At 69.4% G+C, this 27,691-nt stretch overlaps 13 protein-coding genes across 13 annotated transcripts in view; 6 read left to right on the top strand and 7 right to left on the bottom strand.

Annotated features, from left to right (window-relative positions):
- The window catches only part of MICPUCDRAFT_39784 (uncharacterized protein), a gene marked incomplete at both ends in the record, with an annotated part of 4,471 nt that extends 2,837 nt beyond the window's left edge, over positions 1-1,634 (top strand). The window contains 2 exons of the mRNA XM_003058820.1: positions 161-682; positions 858-1,634. Of these exons, the coding sequence (XP_003058866.1) occupies positions 161-682; positions 858-1,634 (1,299 nt within the window). The remainder of the gene's footprint in view (positions 1-160; positions 683-857) is intronic.
- Positions 1,635-1,981: 347 nt separating this feature from the next.
- MICPUCDRAFT_8879 (uncharacterized protein) lies at positions 1,982-2,332 on the top strand (the record flags this gene model as incomplete). Its single annotated transcript, XM_003058819.1, has 1 exon — positions 1,982-2,332. A coding segment is annotated over one exon (351 nt), but the record flags the coding sequence as incomplete, so codon positions are not given.
- A 1,107-nt stretch (positions 2,333-3,439) lies between these two features.
- MICPUCDRAFT_2818 (uncharacterized protein) lies at positions 3,440-4,699 on the top strand (the record flags this gene model as incomplete). The annotated part of the gene is made up of 2 exons (XM_003058818.1): positions 3,440-4,153; positions 4,202-4,699. Coding segments are annotated over 2 exons (1,212 nt in total), but the record flags the coding sequence as incomplete, so codon positions are not given.
- Positions 4,700-5,059: 360 nt separating this feature from the next.
- Positions 5,060-7,119, bottom strand: MICPUCDRAFT_47311 (uncharacterized protein; the record flags this gene model as incomplete). Its single annotated transcript, XM_003058446.1, has 2 exons — positions 5,060-6,526; positions 6,718-7,119. The coding sequence occupies 2 exons, from the start codon at positions 7,117-7,119 to the stop codon at positions 5,060-5,062; spliced, it is 1,869 nt and encodes a 622-aa protein (XP_003058492.1).
- A 555-nt stretch (positions 7,120-7,674) lies between these two features.
- MICPUCDRAFT_58070 (uncharacterized protein) lies at positions 7,675-10,723 on the bottom strand (the record flags this gene model as incomplete). The annotated part of the gene is made up of 2 exons (XM_003058445.1): positions 7,675-10,266; positions 10,649-10,723. 2 exons carry the CDS (start codon positions 10,721-10,723, stop codon positions 7,675-7,677), a joined length of 2,667 nt encoding a protein of 888 aa, XP_003058491.1.
- Positions 10,724-11,323: 600 nt separating this feature from the next.
- On the bottom strand, positions 11,324-14,300 carry MICPUCDRAFT_68174 (uncharacterized protein; the record flags this gene model as incomplete). Its single annotated transcript, XM_003058444.1, has 1 exon — positions 11,324-14,300. A coding segment is annotated over one exon (2,977 nt), but the record flags the coding sequence as incomplete, so codon positions are not given.
- Positions 14,301-14,595: 295 nt separating this feature from the next.
- MICPUCDRAFT_68172 (uncharacterized protein) lies at positions 14,596-16,885 on the bottom strand (the record flags this gene model as incomplete). Its single annotated transcript, XM_003058443.1, has 3 exons — positions 14,596-15,353; positions 15,791-16,242; positions 16,467-16,885. The coding sequence occupies 3 exons, from the start codon at positions 16,883-16,885 to the stop codon at positions 14,596-14,598; spliced, it is 1,629 nt and encodes a 542-aa protein (XP_003058489.1).
- A 36-nt stretch (positions 16,886-16,921) lies between these two features.
- Positions 16,922-17,444, top strand: MICPUCDRAFT_58068 (uncharacterized protein; the record flags this gene model as incomplete). Its single annotated transcript, XM_003058817.1, has 2 exons — positions 16,922-16,987; positions 17,181-17,444. The coding sequence occupies 2 exons, from the start codon at positions 16,922-16,924 to the stop codon at positions 17,442-17,444; spliced, it is 330 nt and encodes a 109-aa protein (XP_003058863.1).
- An 809-nt stretch (positions 17,445-18,253) lies between these two features.
- MICPUCDRAFT_17464 (uncharacterized protein) lies at positions 18,254-18,862 on the bottom strand (the record flags this gene model as incomplete). Its single annotated transcript, XM_003058442.1, has 1 exon — positions 18,254-18,862. A coding segment is annotated over one exon (609 nt), but the record flags the coding sequence as incomplete, so codon positions are not given.
- Positions 18,863-19,215: 353 nt separating this feature from the next.
- Positions 19,216-21,312, top strand: MICPUCDRAFT_45533 (ATP-binding cassette superfamily; the record flags this gene model as incomplete). Its single annotated transcript, XM_003058816.1, has 2 exons — positions 19,216-20,835; positions 21,199-21,312. 2 exons carry the CDS (start codon positions 19,216-19,218, stop codon positions 21,310-21,312), a joined length of 1,734 nt encoding a protein of 577 aa, XP_003058862.1.
- A 129-nt stretch (positions 21,313-21,441) lies between these two features.
- On the bottom strand, positions 21,442-25,755 carry GWD1 (carbohydrate-binding module family 45 protein; the record flags this gene model as incomplete). Its single annotated transcript, XM_003058441.1, has 2 exons — positions 21,442-25,352; positions 25,620-25,755. The coding sequence occupies 2 exons, from the start codon at positions 25,753-25,755 to the stop codon at positions 21,442-21,444; spliced, it is 4,047 nt and encodes a 1,348-aa protein (XP_003058487.1).
- A 483-nt stretch (positions 25,756-26,238) lies between these two features.
- Positions 26,239-26,667, top strand: MICPUCDRAFT_58064 (uncharacterized protein; the record flags this gene model as incomplete). Its single annotated transcript, XM_003058815.1, has 1 exon — positions 26,239-26,667. One exon carries the CDS (start codon positions 26,239-26,241, stop codon positions 26,665-26,667), a length of 429 nt encoding a protein of 142 aa, XP_003058861.1.
- A 93-nt stretch (positions 26,668-26,760) lies between these two features.
- Positions 26,761-27,536, bottom strand: MICPUCDRAFT_49595 (uncharacterized protein). The gene has a single exon (XM_003058440.1). It carries the CDS (start codon positions 27,502-27,504, stop codon positions 26,809-26,811), a length of 696 nt encoding a protein of 231 aa, XP_003058486.1. The 5' UTR covers positions 27,505-27,536; the 3' UTR covers positions 26,761-26,808.
- Positions 27,537-27,691: the final 155 nt, after the last annotated feature.

Here is a 27,691-nt window from a genome sequence, read left to right as displayed (position 1 = left end):
GCCGCCGCCGCCGGCGACGGACATGGACGTCGACGTCGACGTCGACGCGCCCGCCTCTTTGGCGCGTCCCCCCGACGTCGACGCCTCGATCGTCGACGCCTCGATCGTCGGCGCGCTCGCGCCGCGCGACGGCGACCGAGACGACGCCGCCCCCCTCGAGATCCCCTTCGAGCACACGCTCGCCGAGTGCGTCTTCAAGCGCGTCGTCGACGCGCACGCCGTCGTGTCGTCGCTCGTGACGCGGACGCTGCTCGACCACCTCGGCGTCGAGACGCACGCGAGGGCGATCGACGCGTACGTTCTCCTCGGCGCGGGCGACTTCGCGACGCGTCTGATCGAGGGCTTGGAGCTCGCCGCGCGAGTGGACGACCGCGCGACCGCGCGAGGCGGCGCCGCGCGGCAGGGCGAGACGCTCGACGCGTCGCGCCTCTCGACGGCGCTTCACGCCGCGACGCGGGAATCCTCCGCGGCGTCGGACCCGCTCGCGTCGCGGCTGTCGCTCCTCCCGCGCGACCCGCTTCTGGCGGAGCGAGGCGGCGACGACGACGCCATCGCGATCGACGACGGAGGATTCCCCGGGTTCTCGTTCACGCGCGAGCGCGATGACGCGATGCGCCGCGCGTCCTTCAGCGAGCACGACGCGCGAATGGTGGACCACGTGGACGGCGCGTACGACGTGGAGGTGCGTTCTATCTCACACTGGTCCCCATACGACCGCGTTGGCGTGGTGAACGCCGATCCTTAAGGACTTCGCCCGGCGCATCTCTCCGCCCAGGGTCCCTCGCTTTCAATCCCCGCCCTCGCCGCCTTTCAACTCCGCTTCTGACGCCTTTCAACTCCACCCCGACGTTCGCTAGTGGCCCGCGTCGCTCCTGTGGCCGCGCGCCGCGCGTTCGAAGCTCGCGGCGGCGCAGCGCGCGGTGCTGCGGACGCGGCACGCGCGGCTCGCGCTGCAGGAGGCGCACGCGCGGGTGCTCGAGGCGGGGAACGTCGCCGTCGCCGGCGGGGGGGCGAGCGGGGGCGCCGGGAGGGCGAAGCGCGCGCTCGCGTCGCGCCGCCTCCGCCGCCTCTCGCTGTTATCCGCCGAGCTGCGGCATTTCGTCGGCGCGGTGGAATCGCACGTCGGCGGGGAGGTGCACGGCCACGCGATGCACGCGCTTAACGCGCGGCTGCGCGCGCGCGACGATTCGTATTCTTCTTCTTCCGGCGGGGACGGTTCGAATTCTTCTTCTTCTTCCGGAAACCCCGGCGCCGTGCGCCCGCGCGACCTGTACGAGCTGCGCGACGCGTTCGTCGCGCACGCGTCGGACGCGCACGCCGCGTGTCTGCTGTCGCCCCGCGACGCGTCGCTTCTCCGCGCCGTCGACCGAACGCTGCAGCTCGCGCTGGACTTCCGCGCGGCCATGCGACGGTCCACCCCGGAGACGCTTCTCACGGACGCGCCGCTGTACGCCGCCGCGCAGGGCGTGCACGCGAGGTTTACCGTCGCGGCGAGGGAGGCGTGCGCGCGGTTGCGCGACGCGGCTCGCGACGTCGGCGGCGCGTTGGGTGGGGTGGACCCGCGGCGGGCGGCGGCGCTGTTGCGACAGCTGGACTACAACGGGTATTATTTATCCAGCGCGGAGGTGGCGTGACGACGAGCGATGGACCGGACCTGACGCGCGAGCGCGCCGAGAGCACGCGCGGCGCATAGTGGACGTAGACTTTGAAGAGAAGAAAAAACTTAGAGGTGATGTAGAAACTGAAGAGAATAATCGCCACAGTCGGCGACGCTGGGATGCACGCCGCGGCGACGCAGGCGGTGGCGACGTCCGTGCACGCGCTCGTCCGACGCGCCGTCGTCGTCCGTCGGACCCCCGCGTCGTCGTCGTCGTCGTCGCGCGCGCTCGCGCTCGCGCCGCGGCGACACCCCGCGCGCCGCGCGATGGCGACGACGACCGCCACCGCGTCCGACGCCGACGCGCCTCCGCCCTCATCGCCGCTCGTGCAGTACGTCGTGCTTCGCAAGGATCTGGGGCAAGGGCTGGGATGGCCGCTCGGCAGCGTGTGCGCGCAGGCCGCGCACGCCGCGGTCGCGGCGGTGTGGACGTTCAAGGACCACGACGACACGCGCGCGTACTGCGCCCCCGGCGCCATCGACGAGATGCGCAAGGTGGTGCTGGAGGTGAAGGGCGAGGCGCAGTTGACGACGCTCGCGGGAAGGCTGACCGAGGCGGGCGTCGATCACAAGCTGTGGATGGAGCAGCCGGAGAATTACCCGACGTGCCTGAGCACGCGGCCGTACCGGAAGTCGGAGATCGCGCATCTGTTTAAGAAGTGCAACCTCGCGAAGGGGACGATCGGCGGCGGCGGCGGCGGCGGAGGGTCGTAGCCGCGGCGTTGTTGGATGTTTATCCGTTGAGAATATTATTTTACTTCCGACACGTTCCGTCGTCCCCGTCATCAGTGCGTCCCGCGCATGAGCTGGACGCCTCCCTGGGGCGGCGGCCCCGCCCCGCCCCCGCCTCCGCTTCCGCTTCTCGTGCCCGCGTACCCCGTGCGCGACCCGTGGGCGGCGGCGGTCGAGAGCGACGCCGCCGCCGCCGACGACGACGACGACGACGACGCGCTGGACCGACTCTCGGACGAAGATCTCGACCGCCTGACGCTGCTGCTCGAGACCGACGGCGTCGCCGTCCGCGGCGAGCCAGGAGATGTCGACGACGACGTCTTCGAGGATGCGCTCGAGGGCGACAACATCGACGGCGAAGGCGACGGCGAGACGCGTCGCCCGCCGTCGTCGACGTCGCGGAAGACGAGATCCGCGAGATCTCGGAAAACGCGCGGAAATGTAAACGACGCGACGTCCCGAGAAGGCCCGCTCGCGATCGTCCTCGGCGCGGGCGCGCGCGTCCGCGACGCCGCGCGTAATGCGCTCGACGCGGTCCGCGCGACGCCCGGGAAGGTGGTCGTCGTCGAGCTCGTCGTCGCGACCGCTCGCGCGACGCGCGCCGCCTCGGGCGTCCTCGTCTTCGACGCGTTCGCGGGATGCTACGCGCCGCGGCTCCTTCGAGGTCTTCGCGTCGCCGCGTGCGCGTCCGTCGCCGCGCCCGCGCTCGCGCTCATCGGCGCCGGCGCCGGCGCCTCCGGTAGCATCGCGGCTCGCCTCCGCGACGCGGCGACGAGCCCCGACGGCGCCGCGATGCGAAGCCTCCGCGCCGTGTCCCCCGTGTCCCCGGCGGCGGCGCTCGACGTCGCGTCGCGGTTGCGGCTCGCGTCCGCGGCGCGCGCGTTCCGCGCGTGCGCGTCGTCGTACGCGAGAGCGCACGCGTGTCTCTTCGTCGTGCGAACCGTCGCGCGGAAGGTGGCGCCGCGCGAGACGCGGCGCGCGGAGTACGCCGTGCGCGTCGCGCCCGTCGTCGTCGCGTACGCGGCGAAGAAGCGGCTGATTCGCGCGACGATCAAACAGCCGGCGGCGCGCGACGCGGCGTGGAACGAGACGCACGCGTGGGGCGCGAGAGAGATGGAACGCGTCATATGCGACTTTGGCGGCTTCTTCCGCAAGGTTGGGCAGATCATGGGCACGGCGAAGCAGATGATGCCGCCGGCGTACTTGGAGTCGTTCGCGCGGACGATGGACGCGAACCCGCCGACGCCGTTCCCCGTAGTGAAGCGCGTCGTCGAGCGATCGTTAGGGTGCGCGCTCTCGGAGCGCTTTTCGCGGTTCGACGAGCGCCCGCTCGCGACGGCGTCGATCGCGCAGGTGCACGCGGCGACGCTGCGCGACGACGGCCGCGATGTCGTCGTGAAGGTGCTGGTCGCGGATAAGAAGATGATGATCGGCGACGTCGCGTCGATGCTGCACACGTCGATCGCGTTGAAACGCGTCGGCCTCGACAACGGCGTCGACTTCCCCACCGTCTTTCGCGCGTACCAGAGCGTCATCGAGCACGAGTTTGACTTCAACGTCGAGGCGAGGAAGATATCGGAGTTTCGCGAGGTGTTCGAGACGCACGGGCTGTCCGACAGGGTCGCGACGCCGCGCGTCGTGGACGAACTGAGCGGCGCGCGCGTCCTCGTGATGGAACGCGTCCGAGGGGTAAAGGTTTTGGACGCGCTCAATCGCGCGCGCAGGAGAGGACGCGTCCCGCGGCTGCCCTCGAGAGCGCGCGACGTCCACAACGCGTCGAGCGGCGGCGGCGCGAGCGGCGACGGCTGGGAGGGCGTCTTTCACACCGTGTTTCGAGCCTGGGGCGTCATGCTGCTGAGGCACGGGCACTACCACAGCGATCCGCACCCGGGGAATCTGATGCTCCGACGCGACGGGAAGCTCGCCATCTTAGACTGGGGGCAGACGCAGATCGCGCCGGCGTCGTACCGCGCGCACCTCTGCCGGCTCGTGATTCACATGTGCGCGGAGGACCCTCGCGCCATCGCGAACGAGGTGCGGACGCGCTCGCAGGTGAAGTTGGAGCGGCCGACCACGGAGGCGCTCACCGCGTTGTGCTACGCGTACTTCGACACGCGGCCGTCGGCGCTCGCGGAGATTAACATGTTCGATCTGAACAACTCGCCGTTTCTGCGCAACAAGATCGTTCAGAACACGGAGGAGGGTTTTTTCACGATTCGGACGGTGTTCTTGCTGCGAGGGATGATGCGCGCGTGCGGCGTCACCGCGTCCATGGTGTCGTCGTGGGAGCGAGACGCGAGAGCCGCGCTGAGGGAGCTCCCCGGCGACCACGGCGCGAGCGCGGTGCCGTGGGCGATCACGACGCGATCGAAGCGGTTTCTGAGCCGGAGCGTGTTGGGGATTCAGCGGATGATAAACGTCGGGAGCGGGTCGCGGTTGAACGCGCTCGAGGCGTACGCGGCGTCGAAGGCGGCGGAGAGGGAGGCGCGCGAGGACGCCGCCGGCGAGGACGGGTCTCCCGGCGGCGGGAAGCGCGCGTCGTTTTTTTACGATTAAACGCGGCGCCGCAGTCGTCGCGAACGAAACGAGAGACTCTCGCGACGCGGCGTCGCGTGTGAGAACGAAGCTATGCTGTTATTAGACTACTAAACAAACATCTGCGCGCCGCCCTCATCCGAGCACGTCGATGCCGATCGCGTTGAGGCCGTCGCTGACTAATTCCGCGAGCGCGCCCGGGTCGACGCTGCACACGGGAATGTCCGCCGCCGCCGCCGCCGCCGCCGCCACGCTCTCCGCGACGCCGTCCACCTGCGCGGCGGCCGCGCGAATCGTCTCGTACTCCCCCGGCGCGCACCCCGGCAGCGTCGAGCTGTACCCGACCACCGCCGACGCCCCCGCGACGGCGGCGGCGCCGGCTTTCAGCGCCAACCCGCCGCCTATCTTCGCCGCCGCGCCCCCCGCGGCTTTCGCGGAGACGCCGCCGGCGGAAACCCCTCCCACGCCGACGACGGTCGCGCTCGTGGACTGACTCGCGATGACGCTCGCGGCGCTCTCCGTCATCAATCCGTCCACGGACGCGACGACACCGTCCGCGAAGGTGGACGCGGCGCCGGCGAGCCCCTCCGCCTCGACCGCCTCGATGACCGCCTCGGCTTCCATCACCGCCTCGCCGATGTCCGCGCCCTCGATGAGCCCGGTCACGCCGGTTTGCACGGCGCCGACGACGCTCTCGCCGACGACAGCCTTCGCGAGCAGCGACGCGCCCTTGACGCCCTTCCCCGCTTTGAGCGCGCCGGCGCCTTTCAGCGCGCCTTTCCCGCCGGCCAGCGCCCCGGATTTGCTCACTTTCGTCGCCCACCACGGGTTCTTCAACAGGTTGCCGACGACGCTGCCCATGATCCCCTCGGGCTTCGGCCCCGCGTCCCTCGCGTCGTCGGCGTCGTCGTCGTGACCGTCGTGACCGTCGTCCGCGCCGCGTTTCTTCTTTCCCCCGCCGAGGAGACGAGAGAAGACGCCGCCGACCGCGCCGACCGCGCCATCTTTACCATCACCTCCCCCCTCCGCCTCTCGCCTCGAAACGCCCGTCCTTCTCGTCAGAAAGAAGAGCAACGACGGCGGCGCCGCCGTCGCGAGCGCGATCACCTCCCCCCACGACAGCGACCCGATCCCCTCCGCGAGGCTCACGCCGTCGCCGCCCGCGAGCCACTGCCACCCCGCGCCGGTGACGGGGATCAGCCCGAACGCGAGCATCGCGTACCCTTGCGTGTACTTGTTGATCGCCACGAGCTCGCACGCGCTGACGACGCCGGTGAGGACGCCGAGGTACGCGAGCTGCCCGAGCGGCAGGCGCAGCGAGGATAACGCCTCGAACGCGTCCGTTATTACGCTACTCGACGAACCCGACGCCGCCGCGACGACGTCGCTCGCCGCCCACGCGGCGGCGAGCGTCGCCGTCGTCGCCGTCTGCACCGCCGCGATCCTCGCCTTGGCCGTGAGGCTCTCCCGCGCGACGAGCACCTCCGATCGAACGATGAGAGACGTGACCAGCACCGCGGCGGCGACGCCCCACGGTTCGAACAGGACGTCCGTGTCCTGGTCGCTGACGAGGACGAGCATCCCGAGGATGGCGACGCCCACCTGATAGAGGGCGAGGGAGGGTGGGGTGGGGAAGCGCGCGGGTGGTCAGAGACGGCGGTTCGGTTCGGTTGGTTCGGTTCGGGTTCGGTCGACGCGCCAGCTGGCATTTTTGGCGTAGCGCGGTCGGCGGAGAGCGCGGGGACTGCGGTCTGATGGATCTGGGCGATCCGTCCGACGCGTCGTCGTCGCACCTGCGTCGCCGCGCCCTTCTCGAACTTGGAGGTCGGGACGTCGCTGGGCACCTCCGCGCCCGGCACGCCGCGCCGCGAGACCACGGCGAGGACGGGCGCGAGCGCGAGCGCGAGGAAGAACGACTCCGGCGCGACGTTATCCGCGTGCTTCCACTGCGCGAACGTCGCGAGGAAGACGACGACGCCGAACTCGACGCCGAACCGCGCGACGCGTCCCGGGTCGATCGCGCCGCCCCGCCTCGCGCTCGCGGGCGCGGGCGGGAGGAACACAAACGCGGGCGCGAGGAGCGCGGCGGCGATGAACGATCGCGTGAACGTGTGCAGCCCGGGGGTGAGCCTCCACGCCGCGGCGGCGGTCGGGTCGTAGAAGACGGGCACCGCGCTGCCGTACAGGATGGACATGAGGACGAGGAGGAGGACGCTCCCGGCCTCGCCGATGGACTCCTCGTTGAGCCACGCCCGCGCGTCGTCGTCGTCGTCGGCGGCGGCGTCGTCGGCGTCGTCGAACCGGTCGGACCCGCGCGCCTTGAGCCGCGCGCGTCAAGGCCGTCGCGAGCGGACGCCGTCGGTCGCGTCGGCTGTCCACATTTTTCGGTCGTTATCTAAAGCTAACGACCTTCCTCCGACGCCGCCGCCATGGAACGCCGCGCGCGCGACGCTCTCGCGACCGCCGCCGCGATGGCACGACGCCGCGCGGCGGTGACATCGACGCAGCGCGGGAGGGACGACGCGCGCGAGCGCGCCGTCCCACCGCGGGGACGACGCGCGCGCCATCGTGCTGTGCGGACCGCGTCGACGTCACGGCTTGACGTTGAGTTTCGTGCGGTCGCGATCGCGGTCGGACAATCTTTACGCGCGAATGACGAATTGAACGAGGGATGAATGCATCGTATTATTCTCGCGTCGTCGCGCGCGCGAGCTACCACGAGAGCGCGCCGCGTCGTCTACTCTCCGTCTTCACCTCCCGCCGCCTTCGCTCATGAGCGACTTCAGATCCTCCCCCGACAACTCCGTCAGACGCGCGGTGAGCTTCCTCGCCGCCGCCTCCACGCGCTCGTCCGGGTCTTCGAACAGCTCGCTCAAAAACGGAATCGCCTCCGGCAACAGCGCGAGGTACTCCTCCTCGAGCGCGTCGACGATCGCCCCGAGCGCGGCGAGCGCGAGGAGACGCGCGCGCGTCTTCCCATCGCGCGTCGCGAGGAGCACGCCGCGGTGCGCGGGCTTCCACAGCGCGTCGTCGGGCGCCGCGGCGACCATCGCGGCGACGCACTTCACCACCTCCGCGCCCAGGCTTCCCTCCGCGACGACGGCCGAGGCGGACGCGGCGACGTCGTCCTCGCCCTCTCCATCCTCGCGCACCGCGCTCGCCTCCGCGGTGCCGCGCGGCGGCGTCGACGACAGCTGCCGCGTGATGAGCGGGTGGAGCTGGTTGAATCGCGCGGCATCTAAAAAGTCGCCGCCGTCTTTATCGTGCGCGAAGAGCCGCCGGAGCGCGCCGAGCGCTCGCGTCCGCATGCGCCACGTGTCCATCTCCGCGACGAGGACCGCGGGGTCGTCGTCGCCGGCGTCTTCGTTCGCGCGCGCGTCGCCGTCGCCGCCGCCCTCGGACTTCCGCTTCTTCTTTTTCCGCGAGCCGCCGCCGCCGCCGGGGACGGCGGGGTCCGACGCCGGGTCCAACGCCGCCGCGGCGAGGTCCAACAGAGGCGTCGCGAGCGGCGTGAACACCGCCCGCAGGGCGTCCGCGAGCGACGCGGACAGGCGGAACAGCGCGGCGAGTCGCGCCCTCGCCGCGGGCGCGTCGCTCGCGCGCGCTTTCGCCCACTCCACGACGTGCGCGAACGCCGGCACGAACGCGCTCTCGGTGAGCTGCATCGACACCGAGACGAACGCGTCCACGGCGGCGCCCTCCACGGCGTCGACGTCGTCCGCGTCGCACGCCTTGGGCGGCGAGCGTCGAACGTCGAGCGCTCTAAGCAGCGTGGCGAGCAGCGCGACGCGCTGGTTCTGCGTCGGCGGCGACGCCGTCGCGGCGGCGGCGACGACGCGCAACGCCGCCGACGCTGCGCCCGCGCCCGCGCCGCCGCCGAGCGCCACCGCGGCGTCGTACGCGTCGGATATCGGCTTCAGCAGCAACCGCAGCGGCGCCGCTCTCGGGAGCGACGCGCGGAGCGACGCGGCCACCTCGCTCGCGATCGCGGCCGCGCTGCCGCTCTTCGCGGCGGCGATCTGCGCGTCGCGCGCCTCGACGCCGCTCCCCGCGGCGGGCGTCACCGCGGGGGCGAAGAGCAACGACAGGAGGGACGGGAGGTGCGGGGAGAGGTACCCGCCCATGGTCTCCATGAGGACGTCCACGGCGTTGAGCGCGGCGACGAGGACCTTCGCGTCGTCGTCGTCGTCGCTTTCGTCGTCGTCGTCGTCCTTCTTCTTCTCCTTCGTCTTCTTCTTCAGCTTCGCCGCTTTGGCGTTCACTTTCCCCGCGGCGTCCGTCGCGGCTTCGAAAAGCGCCGGCACCGACTCGTTCAATATCGGCAGCGACCGCACGCCGAGCGCGCGGATCAGCGCCGCGAAGCACGTCGCCGCGGACGCGACGACGCCGCGGCTGCTCGCCTTCATCCCAGCCACCGCGCTCGGGACGGCGGCGAGGAGTGAATCCGCGGCGGCGTCGGCGTCCGCGAACCGAGCCGCCGCAGCCTCGAGCGCGGAGAGCGCCGCGTGCCGCGTCGCCGCGCCGCCGCTGTCCGCGAGCTCGGCGACCCTCGCGATGATCGCGACGCCGGCGTCGACTTCCTCGGTCCACTCCTCCTCCTCCTCTTCCTCGTCCTCGGCTTTCCGCTCCGCGGACGCGGCGTGATTCTCGGATTTTTTCAGCCACGCGCGGTCCTTCGCGCGCGCCCTCGACCGCGCGTCCCTCGCGCGCTCCTTCCCCGCGCGCTTCCCGTGCTTGTTCGCGGTGGAAGCGGCCGCCGCGGACGCCGCCGCGGCCGCGCGCAGGCGGTGCGCGACGAGCCGCAGCGCTTTCCTTCGCACGCTCCCGTCGTCGTGATCCAAAAGCGGCGCCAACGCTCGGAGGTACGGCCCCGGGGCGAGGAGGCCGTCCAGCGCGGCGAGGACCTGCCGGCCGCCGCGCTCCATCTTCGACGCCGCCTTCGCGTCCTTCGCGACGAGAATCGGCGCGGCGTCGGCGTCGGGCGGCGTGGCAGAGCTCTTCTTCTTTCCCGAAGAGGACGGCGACTTGACGTCGTTCTTTTCGCTCCCCCCCGCGGCGCCCGCCTGCAACAGCGTGAGCGCGCACGCGGCGAGATCCGCGTAGCCTTCTCGCAACCGCGCGCTCATCTCCACCGCGCGCTCTTCCGCCTCGGTCGCGGCTTCGAGCGCCTTCGCGTCGTCGTTCGCCTCCGCTTCGCCCGCGGCGGTCGCGGCGGCGTCCGCGGCGGCGAGCGCGGCGGTGGCTTCTTTACGCGCGGCGGCAAGGAACGCTCGCGACGAGAGGTGCTTCGCGGCCACCTCGGCGGAGAGCCACACGAGGCGTCCGCCGTCCTCGATCGCGCCCTGTGTGTGGGGTTTGATGAGCAGCGCGATAGAGTCAGCACGTGCGCGAGAGCGAGAGGTTGGTTTGAAAAAGAAAAATAGAACCACCGAAAAACGAACAGAAAGAACGACGAAGACGATCCGCCGCCGCGTTTGCGTTTCTCAGCAGGAAAGCAGCAGAGCTAGATGTCTCAACACGGAACTCGACAAAAAGGAGTCTCGTCAGAATCCTGACACAAGAGGAAGTGATCATCACCGAAACGCGCGCGCGGCGCGAATCGTCCTCGTCGTTCTTTCGTCTCGGGCGCGGGCGCGGGAATCGGAAATCCGCCAAACGGACGGATGCGACGCGAAAAAAAAACCAAAACAGAACAGAGATCGTTCCGATCCGATCCGTCCGCACCTTCATCGCTTCAACGAGCGCGTCGACGCTTCCGGACGCGGACTCGCGCGCGAGCAACGACGCGGCGAGGTCCATCACCCACTTCCCCCTCGACCCGGACCCGGCGTCGCCCGCGTGCCCGTCTTCCCGCTCGGCTTGAAACGCCGCGGCGACGCGGCCGCCGGCTTTCTCCGCGGATTTCCTCGCGCGCTTAGGGTCGTTCCATACGAGCGAATGTCGGGGTGGAGTTCAAAGGCGTCAGGTGGAGTTGAAAGGCGCCCAGGGCGGGTATTGAAAGCGAGGGATGGGCGGAGAGAGACGCCGGGTAAAGGCCTTAAGGAATGGCGTTCACCACGCCGATGCGGTCGTATGGGGACCAGTGTATAGAACGCACCTTCGCACGCTTCTCCGCCGCCTTCGTCGCCGCCTCCTCCAGCGTCTTCATATTCCCGAGCATCAGCAGCAACACGCGCGGCAGCCCCTCCCCGGGCGGGCACGCGCGCAACAGCGCGCCGCACAGCGGTCCTCTCCGGTGCGCGGGCGCGTCCGGGAGCGCGTCGACAACCTTCGCGGCGGCGGCGGCGACGCCGTGCCCACCCGCGATCCACGCCGGGACGACGGCAGCGAGCGCGCGTTCGAGCGCTCGGCGCGCGAGCGGGTCGTCCGAGCCCTTGTCCGTCGCGCCGTGCGTCAGCGCGGAGGAGACTTCGAGGACGTGGTCGACCGCGCCGGCCGGGTCCGAGCGCGCGACCGCGGCGAGGAGAGAGAGCGCAGCCTCGCGCGCGGGGCCCGGCTCGGCGTCTCGCACCGCGCGGACGACGAGCGCGTAGGACCACGCGGTCGTAGAAGACGTCTCCGCGGCGTCGCCGCCGCGTCCGACGCGCTGCTCGTTCGCGAGCGTCTCGAGCGTAGACATCACGAGCGCTTGCGCGTACCCGCCGGAGGCTTCCCCGGCGGCGATGCCCTTCGCGGGGCGCGCGGTGTCGTCGTCGTCGTCGTCGCCGTCGTCGTTCGCGGCGGCGGCGGGCGTTCGTTTCGCGAACGCCGCGGCGTCGAGAAGCGCGGAGAGAAGATCCATGCACGGCCCCGCGATGTCGCCGCGGCGTTCGATGTCTTTCGGGGACTTCCACGCGACGACCTCGAGCGCGGCGATCGCGGCGGAGACGGCGTCGGACGCGCTCGCGGCGGGCGCGTCGCCGGAGGCGCGCGCGGCGCCCTTCGCGCGTTTGGATTTTTTGCCTTCGCCGTCGTCGCCGCCGCCGCCGCCGCCGCCGGAGACGAGCGCCTTCGCCGCCGCGGTCGCGGTCTGCAACATCTCAATCACGTCCGCGGCGCTCACCTTGAGCGCGTCGACCGCGTCCCGCGCCGCCGCGCGCGCGCCCGCGTCCGGATCTCCCCCGACCGCGGCGAACAGCGCGCCGAGGCACTCGCCCCTCGCCGCCGCCGGCAACGCGTCGACGAACGCCGGCGTCGCGACGCACATCGCGGCGACCCTCGCGGGCGCGGGCGACGGCGGCCTCAGCGCGTCGGCGTACGCCGTCCACGACGCGTCTCGCGTGTTCTTCGCCGCTTTCGCGAACGCGGGGGTGTAGACCTCGAGGAGATTGACCGCGAGCGCGGCGAGGTCGCCGCCGCCGTCGCCGCCGCCGAGAAGGAGGCATCGACGCAACGCCGGCGCGAGCGCGGCCGCTTTCACGGCGTCGTCGCCGACGCCGGCGAGGACCGCGACGAGCACGCGCGCGCCGTACGCGTCCACTCGCACCTCCGAACTCCCGTCGTCGTCGTCGTCGTCGTCGTGGAGGCGCGCGAGGATGTAGGACTCTTTCGCTTTCCCGCCGCCGCCGATGGCGGCGACGGGGGCGAGAATTTCGCCAATCGCGTCGTTCGTGCTCTCGCTCGAGCCGGTCTGCTTCACGTCCAAACCGCGCGCGATCGCGTCCACGAGGACCTCGCGCGCGTCCACGCTCTTCGCCACGCTGCCGATGTCCCCGGCCGCGTCCTTGAGCGAGCTCCACAGCGCGACGACGCCCGCGGACGGGGACGATTTCTTGACGCTCTTTTTCCCCGGCGCCAGCGCGGCAATCGCCGCCGCCGCGGCGGCGCGAACCCTCGGCTCCGTCGCCGCGCACGCCACGATGAGCGTCGCGAGGAGCGACCCGCTCCTGGACGCGTCCGCGTCCTTCGCGTCCGCGTTCTTCAGAAGCGTGAGCGCGACCTGAGGTCCCGCGGCGATCGACCCGGTGGACGTCTCGCCGCCGCCGCCGCCGCCGCCGCCGCCGCCCTCGGGATTTTCCGACGCGCGCGCGGCGAGAAACGTCGTCGACGACACCCCGGACCTCTCGCTCGCGCGTAACAGCGCGTCGAAGTGCGTCTTAAACCTTCCTTCGCCGGACTCGTCGTCCGCGGCGGCCATGGCGAGGAAAACTTCTTTTAAAACGCGCCGCTCGCGGCCGTTTCCGTGATCATTTCCCTTCCGCGCGCACGTCGCGTCGAGCATCGCGAGGAGCGCGCGTCGCGTCAACGCCGGCAGAACCGCCGCCGCGGCGTCGCCATTCTTACTCAGCGCCCTGGCCGTGTGCTTGCTCAGCGGCGCGTCGCCGCGCTTCGCGTCTTCTTCGTCTTTGCGCTCGCCGAGGACGCTCGCGCCGACGTCTTCGTCGTTCCACGCGTCTTTCGCGACCGTCCACGTCGCCGCGCGCGCCGCCGCCGCGGACGCGCGACCGCACGCCTCGCGCAGCGACAGAAGCAGCGTCCCTCGCGCGCGGTTCGTGCCGTCGCGCCACGTCTCTTTCACCCACAGCGTCATCGCGTCGACGTCGTTCCAGGCGCTCAATCCCTCCGCGAGCGCGGTGATCACGAGCGCGTTCACCGCCGCGTCGCTGCGCGCCCTCGCTTCCTTCTGCGCCGCGGCGTCGACGTCCTTCGCTTCTACTTCTTTTTCCTTCTTTAAACTTTTCCTCTTCGACGCCTTCGCGTCCGGCGTCGGCGCGCCGCCGATCGACTGAGCTTCCGCGACCGCCTTCTGAAACGCCTTCTCGCGAAACTTCCAGAGCAGCGGGTGCGGGTTACGCGCCGCGGCGTCGAGCGCCGCGCGCGCGACCGCTCTCGTGGACGGCGAAAACAAAACGTGCGCGAACGCCGTCGCCGCCGCGCGCCCGGCGAGCGGCCCCGCCGCGCCGTCCGCCGCCGCCTCGACGCTCGCCTCGGAGTCGCTCTCCTCGGAGTCGCTCTCCTCGGCGTCGCTCTCCTCGGCACCCTTCTCGGCACTCTTCTCGGCACCCTCGCCGCCCGCCGCTCCGGGCCGTCTCGGCGGCGTGGACAACACGCCGACGAGGAGTTTCACGCAGCGTTTCGCGACGGCGCGTTCGAGCTCCGCCTCGGGCGTCTTCCCCGCGCACTTCGCCGCGGCGACGTTCAGCCTCTCGCTCGCGGCGTCGAACAGCGCGTCGTCGTCGCCGATCGCGACGCGCACGCCGGGGAGCCCCGCGGCCGCGGCGGCGACGCGCGGTTTGTCGTCGGACACGCGGCGTAACAGCGCGCCCGCGAGGACCGTCCCCGAGGACATCGTCTTGGCGCTCGACCCGCCGCGTTTCAGCTCCTTCAACGCGGCTTCTCTTAAGCCGGGCTGCGGATGGTCCAACGCGGCGCCCAACGACGCGGCGTGCCCAGGCATCGGCCCCGCGGCGCTGCCTGACAGAGCCCACCGGAGGAACGCCGCGAAGGGGCTCTCCGCCGGTTTCGGTTTCGCGGCGTCGTCTTTCGCGCGTTTCGTCTTCCCGCTCCCGGCGGCGTCGCCCGCGACCTCGACGCCGTCGCTCGCCACAACCGCGCGCCTCGCCGCCTCCGCGAGAACTTTATCCACCGCGGCGGAGCACGCGATCGGGTGATGCGCGTCGCACAGCCTGAGAGCCCTCGCCGCGGCCTCTCTCTCCGCGGTGTTATCGCGCGCGCCGCCGGCGCCGTTCGCGTCAGCACCGACGGCGGCGTCCTTCGTCCCCGTCACCGCGAGCTCGCGCACGAGCGCGAGCACCGCGACGTCCGACAACTCCACGTCGACGATGACCTCCGTCAACACGCGTTCGTAGTTGGCGTGCGCGGTCACCGCGCCCGCGAGCGCGACGACGAGGACGCACAGGAGCTCGTCGCACACGTACTTCTTCGCCATGTCCGCGACGTGCGACGCGAGGTCCGGGAGCTTCACGAGGTGCTTGAACGCGCGGCTCGGCAGCGCGCGGACGCGTTGCGTCTGAGGGTCGTTCCATACGAGCGAATGTCGGGGTGGAGTTCAAAGGCGTCAGAAGCGGAGTTGAAAGGCGCCCAGGGCGGGGATTGAACGCGAGGGATGGGCGGAGAGATGCGCCGGGAAACGTCCTTAAGGATCGGCGTTCACCGCGCCAACGCGGTCGTATGGGGACCAGTGTATAGAACGCACCTGGCACAGCACCAAGAGCGCTTGGAGCACCTGCGCGTGCAACGGCGCGCGCGCGCCCTTGGCGAGCCCTTCCATGAGCGCCTCCGTCAGCGGCTGCGCGAGCTGCGCTTTCAGCGCGAGCTGCACGGAGACGATGATCGCGCCCGCGAACTGCTCGGAGGACGCCCCGGGGGCGAGCCCGGCTTCGAGGTACGGAAGCAGACGCGGGACCGTCGCCGCGGTGACTTGCTTCATCGCCGCGATGGACTCGGTGAGGGTCACCGCGTAGAACGCGGAAGCCGCGCCGGGGACGCCCTGTAGGGTATCGGGTTTAGGGTTAGGGTTTGGGTTTGGGTTATGGTTTGATCGAGAGAGAGATGGGCGCCGAGCGGCCGATGCGCGGCGACCGAGCGACCGAACCGAACCGAGCGAATGAGAGAGCGCTCTCCAGGCGCGACCGTCCACGGCTGTTCGCGCAGTACGTTGCGAGCGGGGGAAACGGCGCGCCGACATGCGCTCACGTCGACGTGTGTCGTCATGTACCACCGCGTTGCTAGTCGTTGCGCGGCGTGGTGTTTTAACGCCACGAGTGGCTGCCGCGCGCGACGGAAGAAATAGCGGTGGAGTGCAGCGCGCGCGCGCGAAGAAGACGCGACGACGCCGGAACGGACCCGAGTCGGAGCGGAGCGAAGCGAAAAAAAAAAACACTCCCCGGTTCACCGGCGGGGTAACGAACGAGATGCAACGCGCACCTTGTTCGACGCGGTCGTCGCCGCGGCGTCGCATATGAACGACAGAAACGCGCCGTCGTGCGTGCACCGCTGCACGAGCTGCGACCGCGGCGGCGCGGCGCCGAGCTCCTTGACCTTCGCGAGAAAGTAAAACGACGTCCCTTCGAGCGCGCACAGCTGTACCAGCTTCACGAACTCGGGGGTGCAGTGATACGGCAGCGCGCACGCGATGAGCGCGTCGACGTTCCGGACGTGCACCTTGTACCTGCGCACGAGGTACTCCAAGCACTTGGTCGCGTTCTCGTCCAGGAAGTACCCGGTCAGGAGCCGGAGGAAGCCCTCGATCGCGGCGTCGATCTTCGCGTTCGCGTCTCGGTCCTGAAGCTCGCGGTTCGTCTCGGACGCTTGCTTGCTGAACAGGCTCTTGCCCGCGGCCTCGAACCGAGCGTCGAGTCGAGAGAGCTCCGCGAACCCTGAGATTGGGGACGACGCGACGGAGCGGAGAGAGGGGTGGGGGACGCCGCGGTGAGCGAGGGGCGACGCGGCGGCGGCGGCGGCGTGGCGTTAGGGATCGGATCGATCGATCGCGACGACGGCTCGCGAGCGATGGATTTGTCGACGACGCGGCGGCGGCGGCGGCGGCGTCTCCGCCGACGCCGCCGCATCGCCGCGAGAACGCGAGGCGCGAGAGACGCACCCTGGAGCCCGACGGCGTATATCGTCTCGAGGTCGATGTCCGCGGCCTCTCGGATGTCGTACAGAAGCGACGCTTTCCCCTTCAGTCGCTCCTCCGTCGGCGCCGCGGAGGCGACGAGCTTCAGCTGCTCCGCGAGCGACGACGCCATCTCGCGCGAGGGGACGACGAACGCCGCGTTCGTTCGCTCGCGACGCCTTCGATCGGTCCGCGCGCGATCCGGCGCGGTCGCGGAGGCTCGAGGGAGCGCGCGCTCGCGCGTGCGCTCTCACCCGCGGCCGCCTGCGTGCGCCCTCGACACTGCCGCCCTCGCCGCCGGCATCTGCCGCCGGCTCCGAGCACTTTTGCGAGCGACCGACGCGCGCCGTTGGCGCCATCGCCGCGAGACGAAAAGCGGTGCCATCCCAAACCCTTCCGTCCATCTCGCTCGCGCCAGCGACCGCGGCGACGTCGGCAAGATGTTCGGTTGGTACAGAAGGGCATTCATCGACACCGGGAGCTCGGCTCCCTTGACGCACGTCATGGTGCGTCTCGCGTCGTCGTCGCGACCGCGCGCGCCTCGCGCCTCGCGCTCTTTCGCCCGTTCGATCTTTTCTCGCTATCCCTAATCCTCCCGCGCGGGCGGGCCCTCGCCGCGCGTCGGTCGAGACGCCTCTCGATTTTCGATCGCGCGCCCCCGCTGACCGTACCGTCCCCTCCGTCGACGCGATTCGTCAGGCTGGCGTGTGGGCCATGGCGTTCGGCATGGAGCACTACTTCCATCACAAGTACCACTCGCACAGCGAGGCTGCGCACCCCGCGACCGAGGGCGGCGACGCGGCGGCGCCGTCCGCGGCGGCCGCGGCGGCGAAACCGGCGGACGACGAGAAGCCGAGGACCATGGAGGAACTGAAGAAGGAAGTCGAAGAGTTGCGCGGGGACGTCGCGGCGATGAAGAAGGCCGTGGCGCCGCCCGCGCCCGCGCCCGCGGCGGCGAAGTAGATGGTCTGTCGACGAGCGAGGACAGACGCGTTCGCCGCCGCCCGGGCGGCGCTCTGGGCGGGGTGTTGTAATGTACATAGTCTGCCGTTCACGCGGCGGATTGGATTCTTAACGCGACGTTCTTCGTGCTCGCTCGATTCGTTCTTCACAAGCGCGATGAGCTAACCTCATGGTCTTCGACGGCGCCGCGGGCGCTCAAATAATAAGTGTCGTTCGGCGAGGTTTTCCAAACCGAACCCGACCCGAACCCAAACCCAAACCCTGTCTTCGCGACCGCGTCACGCGCGCATGGCCTTCCTATCTCGTTCCCCGTCGTCCCCGCCCCCGCCTCCGACGTCCGTCCGCCTCGCCGTCGCGCCCTGCTGCACCTCCTCGCCGTCGTCGCTCGCGTCCTCCGTGATCCCGCCGCGGCCGTCGCTCGAGTCGCCGCCGCCGCCGCCGCCGCCCCGCGCGCGTTTCCCTCCGCCGCCGCCGCCGCCGCCGCCGCCGCCGCCGCCTTCGTCGTCGTCGTCGTCGTCCGAACCGGATGACGTGCTCGCGGACGTGCTCGCGGGCGACGCCGCGCCCGAGTGCTTCCACGTTCCGACGTCCATCGGCTCGTTCAGCCAATACCGCTTCCGCTTCGACGCGGTCGCCTCCGAGCACAGTTGCACGGGTTTCCCCAGCCGTTGTAAACAACGCCGCAGGCACTGGTACGCCGTCGGCCTCAGCTCCGGCTCTTTCCTCGCGCACTCGCCGCCGAGGGCTAAGATGAACTCGACCTCGTCCTCGCCCATGATTTTCCGCCGTTTACGTCGCAGCTGCGCGACGAGCTGCTGGCACATGACGCCGAACCCGTATATGTCCGAGGAGAGGTCGTAATCCCTCCGCTTCACCACCTCCGGGGCGCGGTACTTCGGCGGCCCGATCCGCGGCGTCATCTCCGGGTTCACCTCCGGCCGACGCTCGTCCGGCATCGCGCGCGCGAGCCCGAAGTCGCACAGCTTCGCGGTGTCGTACCCTTTGCCGACGAGGACGTTCCTGGCTTTCACGTCGCGATGGACGTGACCGGCGCGATGGAGCTTCGTCAGCGCGCGCGCGACGTCCGCGAGGACGCTGACGATGTCGACGCGGTTCACGACGCTTCTCGACCGCAGCGAGTGCGCGCAGAGCTCCATGACCATGAACAGCTTGCCGTCTTCCTCGTACGCGCCGAAGACTTGCACGACGTTCGGGTGCGGGAACCTTCGGAGGTAATGCATGTCGCGCTTCAGGCCCGCGACGCGATCGGGTTTCGCGCTTCCGATCTCCTTGACCGCGACCGGCACGCCGAGGAGCGTGGCGCGGTAGACGTTCCCGAACGACCCGTCGCCGATCTTCTCCCACTCGCGCTTGCTGCTCAGGTCCGCGGGGTCGAAGTCGGGGCCGGGATCGGTCATGATCCGCGGCGGGGGGTGGGTAAGCGCGTCGTCTCGAGTGCCAATTCACTTTTTGGTCGGCGCTTTTCGGTCGCGACTTGCGTGTGGATGACGTTCGCGGAAGTTCCTCGTCACTCAGTGTTCCACGGCGCGCGGCCATGACGTCGCACGCGTCCTCGGCGGCGATGACTCGCGCGCTTCCGCGCGCGAGCTCGCACCGTCGCGCGTCGTCGTCGTATTCTCCTTCCTCCCCCTCCCCCGGGCGCGCGCGATCTCGATGCCGCGCGTCGGCGTCGGCGTCGACGGAGACGGCGACGACGTCCGAGACGTCATCTCGCGACGTCGTCCCGCGCGGCGACACCGCGGGAGCGGTCATGATCCTCCGCGACGTGCGCGTCACCGTGGGCGACCGCGACCTTCTCTCGGGCGCGAACCTCCGCGTCGAGCCCGGCGAGTGCGTCGGCCTCGTCGGCGCGAACGGCTGCGGGAAGAGCACGCTGCTCCGATGCGTCGCGGGCGCGCGCGAGGTGAGCGGCGGCGACCTCCTCGTGTCGCCTCGCGCGGACGTCGGCTACCTGGAGCAGACCGCGGTCAGCGGCTCCTCGCGCACGGTCGCGCAGGAGGCGCGGAGCCGCATGACGCACGTCATCGACGCGGAGAGCGCGCTTCGAGCCGCGGAGGAGGCGATCGCGGCGGGGGACGTCAACGGCGCGACGATGATGGTCGCCGCGCGCGATCGCTTCGAAGCGATCGGCGGCGACGCCGTCGAACGCCGCGTCGCGGACGTCCTCAACGGCCTCGGGTTCGCGAGAGAGGCGTGGGATCGCCCGTGCGACGCGCTCTCGGGGGGGTGGCAGATGCGCGTCGCGCTCGCGCGGCTGCTGCTGTCCCCCGCGGGGGACTGCCAGTCGGGGGGCGGCGTCAACGGCGGCTTCCTCCTCCTCGACGAGCCGACGAATCATCTCGACGCGAGCGCGAAGGAGTACCTCGCGGGGTGGCTCAGGGCGTACAAGGGCACGACGCTGCTCGTGTCGCACGACGAGGCGCTGTTGGAGAAGGGCGTCGATCGGTTGATCGAAGTCAGAGGGGGAAGGTTGCGCGGGTACTCCGGGAACTACTCGAAGTTCGTTGAGGAACGGAGCGAGCGGAGACGAGTCAATCAGGCGGCGGCGACGAAGGAAAAAGCGAAAGCCGCGAAGCTCGCGCAGTTCGTCGCGAAGAACAGCGCGAGGGCGTCGACCGCGGCGGCGGCGCGGTCGCGCGCGAAGCAACTCGAGGGCGTGAACGCGCGCTTAGAGGAGATGCGCGAGGATGGCGATTTAGACGACAAGGCGCTCGGCGCCGGCCCGGGGGACGCGAAACGCGTGACGCTGCGATTGCCGCCGGCGCCGGACGGCGCGAAGGAGGTCCTGACGCTGACGAACGCGACGATCGGGTACGGCGGCGGGCTCGCGCCGCTCATCAAGGACGTCGATTTGGTCGTGCGGCGGGGCGACCGGCTGCTCGTCGTCGGCCCGAACGGCGCCGGGAAGTCGACGCTGCTGCGAAGCCTCGGCGGGTCGCTGCGGCTGCAGGGCGGCGTCTTGGCGCACGGCGAGGGCGCGCGCGTGGGGTACTTCTCGCAAGACCTCGCGCAGGAGCTCCCGTCGGACGTTTCGCCGTTGACGCACGTCCTGAAAGTCGCGCGCGCGGCGAATCCGACGCTGAACGAGCAGACCGCGCGGTCCGTCCTCGGCGCGTTGGGTTTAGGAGGAAACGCGGCGAAGGACCGCGTCATCGGCGACTTGAGCGGCGGCGAAAAGGCGCGCGTCGCGCTCGCCGCGTTCGTCCTGCGCCCCGTGAACGTGCTTCTGCTGGACGAGGCGTCGAACCACCTCGACGCCGCCGCGATCGAGGCGCTGACGGAGGGGTTGCGAGATTGGGACGGCGCCGTCGTCGCGGTGACGCACAACGAGGCGTTCGCGGACGCGTTGGAGCCGACGTTTGTCGCGCGCGTGGAGAACGGCGGGATGAAGTCGCGGATGGTCGTCGGCGGCGCGCTGTCGAAGAGAGACTTCAGCGCGACCGCGATGGTGTCGACCGGGGGCGTCGCCGGCGCGGTCCGGGAAGACGCGGGCGCGGGCGCGAAGGCGAAGGCGAAGGCGAAGGCGAACGAGGGGTTGAGCGAGGAGGAGATCGCCGCGAGAGAGGCCGAGGCGAGAGCGAACGCCGCCGCGGTCGCGAAGATGCTCAAAGAAGCCCGGAACGCGCCGTCGGTCATCGCGAAGATCGAGAGAGCGCTCGCGGTGATCGACGACGACATCGCCGCGATCGACGAGCGGTTGCTCGCGTGCGGCGCCGACGTCGCCGCGGCGCAGGAGATTCAGAGAGAGAAGGACAAAAAGACCGAGAAGCAGACGTTGTACTACGAGGAGTGGGAGCGATTGGAGGCGGTGATGGAGGAGGCGAAGGCGCACGGCGGCGGCGCGTAGAAGAGAGAAGAACGCGGGAAGTGCGCGTACGTTTTTAGCAGTAAAGGTATCGCAATTAAACTGAAGGGTAAATGGTCTGTGTGCTCTGCGGCTTTGTACAGCGTGCGTTTGGTGTTTTTTTTTGGACCATCACACCTGCGGCCGCGTCTGGACGACGTAAATCTCGCCATCCTTCACGACGCCCTCGATGTCCTGCGCGACGCCCCCGAGCGCAGCCTCGATCGCGACGCCAGCCTCCGCGATCTTCGTCAGCACCTTCCGCTGCGTCTCCGCGTCCCACACGAGCGCGTCGCCGGAGTAATCCGCGTGCAGCGTGCTCTCCTTATCCATGGGCACGGACTCGTATAACCCGGCGCCGGCGTACCCTTCCAGGTCCTCGCCGTTGCTGTCCGACCTGAAGATGATCGTCGGCCGCGGTATCTTGAGCAGCACGTTCTTGGACGGGTACCCCAACACCTTGGGCGTCGCGCCGTCGGCGAGGTACTTGGTCCCCGTCGCCGCCTCCGCGGCGGTGGCTTTTTTGACGCTAAACGACAACGCGCGGCCCGGGTAGTTCCCCACGAGCACCTCGCCCAACCCGACGACAACCTCCGCGTACAACTCCGTCGCGTCGTTCGACGACGGGTTCGCCGTGTGAATCACGAACGCGTAGTCCGCGTCCACGACCGGCTGCACGAGCACGGACATGCGGAGGTCCGCGTGGTCGATGCCGTGGTTGCGGAGCGAGACGAAGGCGCGATCGTTCCACTTGGACGCCCACACGTCGCAGAGCGCCCTCCACGCGAGGTCCCACCGGTCCTCGTCCTCGGGCGGGTCGATCCCGGCCGCGGCCATCGCGGTGGAGATCTCCTCGATCATCCCTTTAGGGGGTTGGACGGTGCGCACGCACGCGCGGCAGTTCTTCAGCGTCGTCGCGAGCGACTCCTCGGAGGAGTCGTCCACGGCGGCTTCGAGGTTCATCAACTCCCGCGCGACCGACGCGTTGATCGGGTCCTTGAGGATGTGCTCCAGCGTCCCGAACGGCACGACCATGCTCTTCGGGAGCCTGATCCACTTCGGGATCTTCCCGCCGCCCAAGGACTCGTTCAGCGCGCGCGTGTTCCTCGCCTTGGCGCCGACGACGCCCTGTTTGAACTCCGAGAGAGGCACCGTGTACTTGCCGCAGAAGGGGATGTTATCCAATCGAAGGCCGCCCTCGATGTGGTTCCTCGATTCGGCGCCGGCGGCGCCGTTCGCGGCGGCCGCGTCCACGGCGCTCGCGTCGACTTCCTCCCAGACGATCTGCTCGCCCTTGCCGACGCTGACTTTCATCGCGTCGCCGACGTGTTGAGACAAATTCTCGAGAAGAATCTCGTCGTAGCACGTCGCGAACAACACGCCGCCGTTCCTCGCTCGCACGGCGCTGTGCGACAGGACGTCTACGCTGCACGTGGTGAGGACCGCGACCGCGCCCGCGGGGATCTCCTCGTCGCCGCCCACCTTGTCCGCGATCAAGATGGTCGGTCGGTCGAAAGTATCGTTCATCACCGACGCCAACGCGTCGACTCTCTTCACGAAACCAATCGCGGGGTCGGGGGAGATGATCTGCCACGCGCCCATGTCCGCCTCCGCGCGAAGCGCCGGGTCGAGCCTCGACAACACGAGCGACAGCGCGAACGCGGGCCCGCCGCGGATCACCTCCTCCGCGAACAAATCCACGGACCAGGATTCGATCCCGCACGCGCGGCCAATCTCGTTCGCCGCCGGCTGCATGTCGTTCGCCACGGCGTCCGCGTGCAACGACACGGACAAACGCACGCGATCGACGACCGCTTTCGCTCGCAACGCCCACGTCGCGTCGCCGGCCGTTTTCGCCTCGCGGACGCGCCGCCACTCCGTCAGCGCGAGGACGACGTCCTCGTTCGTGGACGGCAGCGACAGCGCGAGATTCTCCCCGACGAGCTCGGCGAGATACATCTGCTCGTCGAGGCCATAGTCGGCCTCGCCCGCGCGTTCCACCGCGCGGCGCGAGACGTCGTCCACGGCGAGGTCCAAGTACATCAGCTCGCGGACGAGGCCCTCGTCCGCGGCGTTCGGGTTCGCCAGACCGGCGTCGCGGATCTCGTGGCGCGCGTCCACGCACGCGGCGAGGAGCTGCAGCGCGTCGCCGCCGCCGTTTTGCGCGACCCGCACGTAATTCATGGCGTGAGACACCGCGAGGCCTTTCCTCGACGCCGCCTTCAAGCACTCGACGAGGTCCGCGCCGCTGTGCACGGACTTTAAGATTGCGAGGTAGTTTGTGAAGTCTTTGATGAGCGCCACCTTGATGTGCGGTCGCGGCGTCGGCTCGACCTTGATCGGGCGTTCGAACGACTCGAGTCGCTCGCGCGTGACGCCGTTTTCGCTCAACACGCGCCAGTACTCGCTCACGTCCATGTCCGACTTTAAAAAGGCGAGGTACGCCTCGCAGATGACGATGTCGTCCGGGGTCGTGTTGTTGTGCAGCTTCTGGTGCCACTCCTCCATCCACACGCCCTTCCTCTCGCCGATGTTGTTCCGGTGCATGATGTTCAAGATCTCGTCTCTGATTTGCTGCCCCTGCCCGCCTTCGCCGCCGCGGCCGACGGTGCCGAGCATCAAGCGCGCGATGTCGCGCAGGTGCGGGGACGAGCGATACACGTCCGTGATCGTCCGCGTCAGCTTCGACTGCGCCGCGGAGAGCTCGCGCGGTTTCACGTTGTAGTTCCTCTGCCACGTCAGCTTCCGTTGCGACGAGTACCGGAGCCAGACGTAAATTTTCGCCGCCGCCGCGATCTCCGCGCGTCGCGTCTTCTTCCCGTCCGTCTCTAACGAACTGTGCGCGCCGCACTTCTGCTCGATGAGGCTCGACGCGAGGTTGAACCGGTGCATGAGCGTCCACCACCCGTTCCCCGCCTCCGCGCGGATGATCGTGTCCAGCATCTCGTCCGTGACCGCTTGCTCTCGCGCCTGCGCGTAATTCGCGCGGAAGTTGGAGTTGCCGTTGAACTCGTCCTTGTACCAGCTCGTCCCGTCCGCGTTTCGAATCACAAACTGCATCCCCATGAGTTCGAGCGGGCCTTCGCCCGGGAGGTCGATCGTCATCGTTTGGATCGGGTAGCACGCGTCGTCGTCCTCGTTGCCGTCGACGCCCTGCACCGGAAGGCACCCCTCGGTCTGAAGCAGCGGCGTCTCCACGGAAATCTCCGAGACGATCTCCGTCCCCTCCGGCCACAGTGCCTTCGGAGGCAGGAGCCACTGCCCGGGCTCGTCGCGCGCGACGCCCCAGTGAAGCACAAAATCCTCGGTCGCGTCCGTGGTGAACACGACGCGCCGCCGCGCCACCTTGCTCCGCGCGCCCGACATCGCCTCCTCGTCGCTCCGCTCGACTTGATACATCTGCACCAAAAGCTCGGCGTCCTTCCCGATCGGGTACACGCGTTGGTTGATCATCTTCTCCGGAAGACGCTTCCCCGGGCCCTCTCCCGCCCATCGCGTCATGAACGTCTTGCTCTGCGCGCTCGCGAGCTCGTCGTCGCGGTCGTCGCCGTGCTCGCGCAGGGACAACGTCAGCTCCTTCAGGTCGGACGGTCCTCGCGTCGACTGGTAGACGCCCACGGGCTCGGGCTCGGGCTCGATCCAAACCTCCGGCTCCACCGTCTTCGTCGGCTTATTAAACTCTCCGCCGTCGCCGTCGCCGTCGTTCCACTCGTCCACGCTCACCGCGACCGCGTTGTTCTCCGGGTTCGCGACGTAGTTCACGTTCTTCCCCGCGGTGAGGATGGCGTTGGCGTCCACGCCGGGAAACATCGGGTCGTCGTCGCCGTCAACCGTGTCTTGGTTGTACCGCCGCCGCATGTCGTTCAGGGAGACGCCGCTCAGGGCTTCGAGCTGGAGGTCGAGTCTCGCGCGCGCGTACTCGGCCGCTTGCCACTCCGGCGACGTGTCCTCCGGCTTTCCGGCTTCTTCCCATCGGACGAAGGCGCGGATCTCGATGAGATCCGTCGGGATCTCGATCTGCGACACGTCCGTGATCTGACCGCCTGCGCGACGAGACGAGGGGGGTTTAGGGTTCGGAGGGTTCGAGGGCGGGGTGGACGAGGTCGTCAGTCGCGGTCGCGGTCGATCGCGCGGGGTGGCTGCGCGAAGGCGCGCGGCCGGCGATCGGCGCGGGCTCGGGGCGTCGTTCGGAGCGCCCGATGGTCGATCGCCCTCGAAGAAAAGAAAGATACTTTGAAGCGGGCGAGACTTCGCCGCGCGGACGGGTCGGGAGCTTCGGGGCGCGCGCGCGAACGCGGAGGAGGACGCACCTCCGGCGATCGTCGCGCGCGTGAGCACGTTCCGGCGGCGGCGCGCGACCGCGCACGCCGGCCTAAGCGACGCGCGGTCGCGAGCGGGCGCGTGAAGCGCGGTCGCGAACGACGCGACGCCAAACGCGGCCGCCATCGTGTTTTTTTTTCAAAGAGAGAAAAAGATCTTCTTCCGCCCTCTCTCGCGAGGCGCGGAGGTCGCCCTCGGACGCGTCCGCGGCGAGGCGACGGGCGACGAGCGACGCGGCGCCGCGGCGAGAGTCGAGTCGCGCGGCTCGCGAGCGACCGTGCGCGGTGCGTGCGGTCCTCGGATGGTCTGGACCGTCGGACCTCCGTGCACTTTTTCGATCCTTCGCGCGACCCCCGATTTTACCTCAAATATCTTAGCCGCCGAAGCGTCGTGCTCTCCGGTTCTTTCGTTTTCCGTATGGGCATTTCGGTAAGAGTAGTTTTCGAGCGTACTGTAGTACACCGAGGGCCGCGGAAAACGTCGTCGTGGCCGTGGCCGTCATCAGGTCCGCGCCCAACCGTTCCTCGCTCTGCTTCTTACCCTAAGTCAATCACACACCGCCGCGCGAGGAAGGAAGCGCCGAAGCGCTCGCCGCGGCGTCGTCGAACGATGACGATGCGATACATGTTCATGAAGAACATCGCGAAGCTGGAGGCCGCGCTCGCGTCGATGCCGGGCGCGGCGCAGCCGACGCTCGTGGAGGGGAAATGGCGCGCGCCCGCGATGTCCAGGCGCAAAGTCGCGGAGCTGCGCAAGGCGGCGATCGCGATGGGGAAAGAGTGGCCGTGGGACGTCGCGAACAAGAATCCGGAGTACAAGCCGCCGAAGGGGCACAAGCACGAGAGAGACCAGGGCTTGAGAGAGGCGAAGATCGAGGCCGCGCTGAAGAAGCAGCCGGCGCTGATCGAGGCGCACAAGAAGCACAGGCGAGAGGTTCGCGCGGGGAAGGACGTGACCGCGTTCGACCAGATCTTGATGACCACGAAGGAGAAGATCCTGAAGTCGCGGCAGAACCCGGCGAACCAGAAGAGGAGTTGACGGCGTGTGATGACTCGACGATTCGTAGATGTAGTAGCGTAGCGGATAGAAGAAGAAGAAGGAGAAGAAGAAGGACGCGCGTGCGTTTGCGTTGCACGCGTCGCGAACTGAAAATACATACAGGTAATAGTCATCACGCGCTCACGCGGCCAACGCTTCGACGAACGCCTCCGCGCACTTCGCGCTCGACGCCGGGTTCTGCCCCGTGATGAGGTTCCCGTCCACGCACACGTTCGGGTTCCAGTCCGCGGCGGCGGCGTACTTCCCACCCAGAGCGCGCATCGTCTTCTCGAGCAACGCCGAGTGCGTCTCGCACTTCTCCGTGAATCCGACGGCGGCTTCCTCCGCGTCGCTGAAGCCGGTGACAGCCTTGTCCGCCACGAGCGCGGATCCGTCCGGCTTCACGCAGTTGAGGAGCGCGATCGGGCCGTGGCAGTCCGCCGCGAGGGGCTTCCCGTCCGCGTAGACCTTGTTGAGGCACCGCTGCAGCGGCGCGTCGGGCGCGTTGTAAAAGTCGACGCACGTGCCGTGCCCGCCGGCGAGGTACACGCCCGCGCACGCGTCGAAGTCGTACGCGGCGAGCGCGACGGAGCTCTCGAGCGCTTTCACCGCGTCCGCGTCCGAGGTGAACTTGACGCAGTCGGGGGTGTTGAAGTCGCCCTGCGTCGACGCGGCGTCGATCGGGACCTTCCCGCCCGCGATGGAGACGATCGTCACGTCGAGACCGGCAGCCTTGAACGCGTAGTACGGCGTCGCGATCTCCTCGAGCCACGCCCCGGTGGGGTGGCCTTGGAACTCAGACGCGGAGGTGCACACGATGGCGACTTTCTTGGACATTTTGACGTTTCGGCGTGCGACGCGACGACGCGATGCGCTGGACTGTGATGATGAGATCCGCGACGAATCGGTTCGTGACAGCAGGCCAGGACGAGAAAAAAAGTTCACGGTCGTGTTGAAAGGGGACGCGATCAAATGTTGAAACCAAGTTGTGGGTGAAAAACGTTTTTTGATCGCACCTGCGAAA

This window comes from Micromonas pusilla (genome assembly GCF_000151265.4).
Source record: "Micromonas pusilla CCMP1545 genomic scaffold MICPUCscaffold_5, whole genome shotgun sequence".
Taxonomy (NCBI): Eukaryota; Viridiplantae; Chlorophyta; class Mamiellophyceae; order Mamiellales; family Mamiellaceae; genus Micromonas; species Micromonas pusilla.
The sequence above is the reverse complement of the archived record's forward strand: the minus strand, read 5'-3'. Positions and strand labels throughout refer to the sequence as shown.

Bases quoted from the DNA above. Each gene is read 5' to 3' on its own strand.
- MICPUCDRAFT_49595 (XM_003058440.1), bottom strand. From the start codon at position 27,504: ATGTCCAAGAAAGTCGCCATCGTGTGCACCTCCGCGTCTGAGTTCCAA.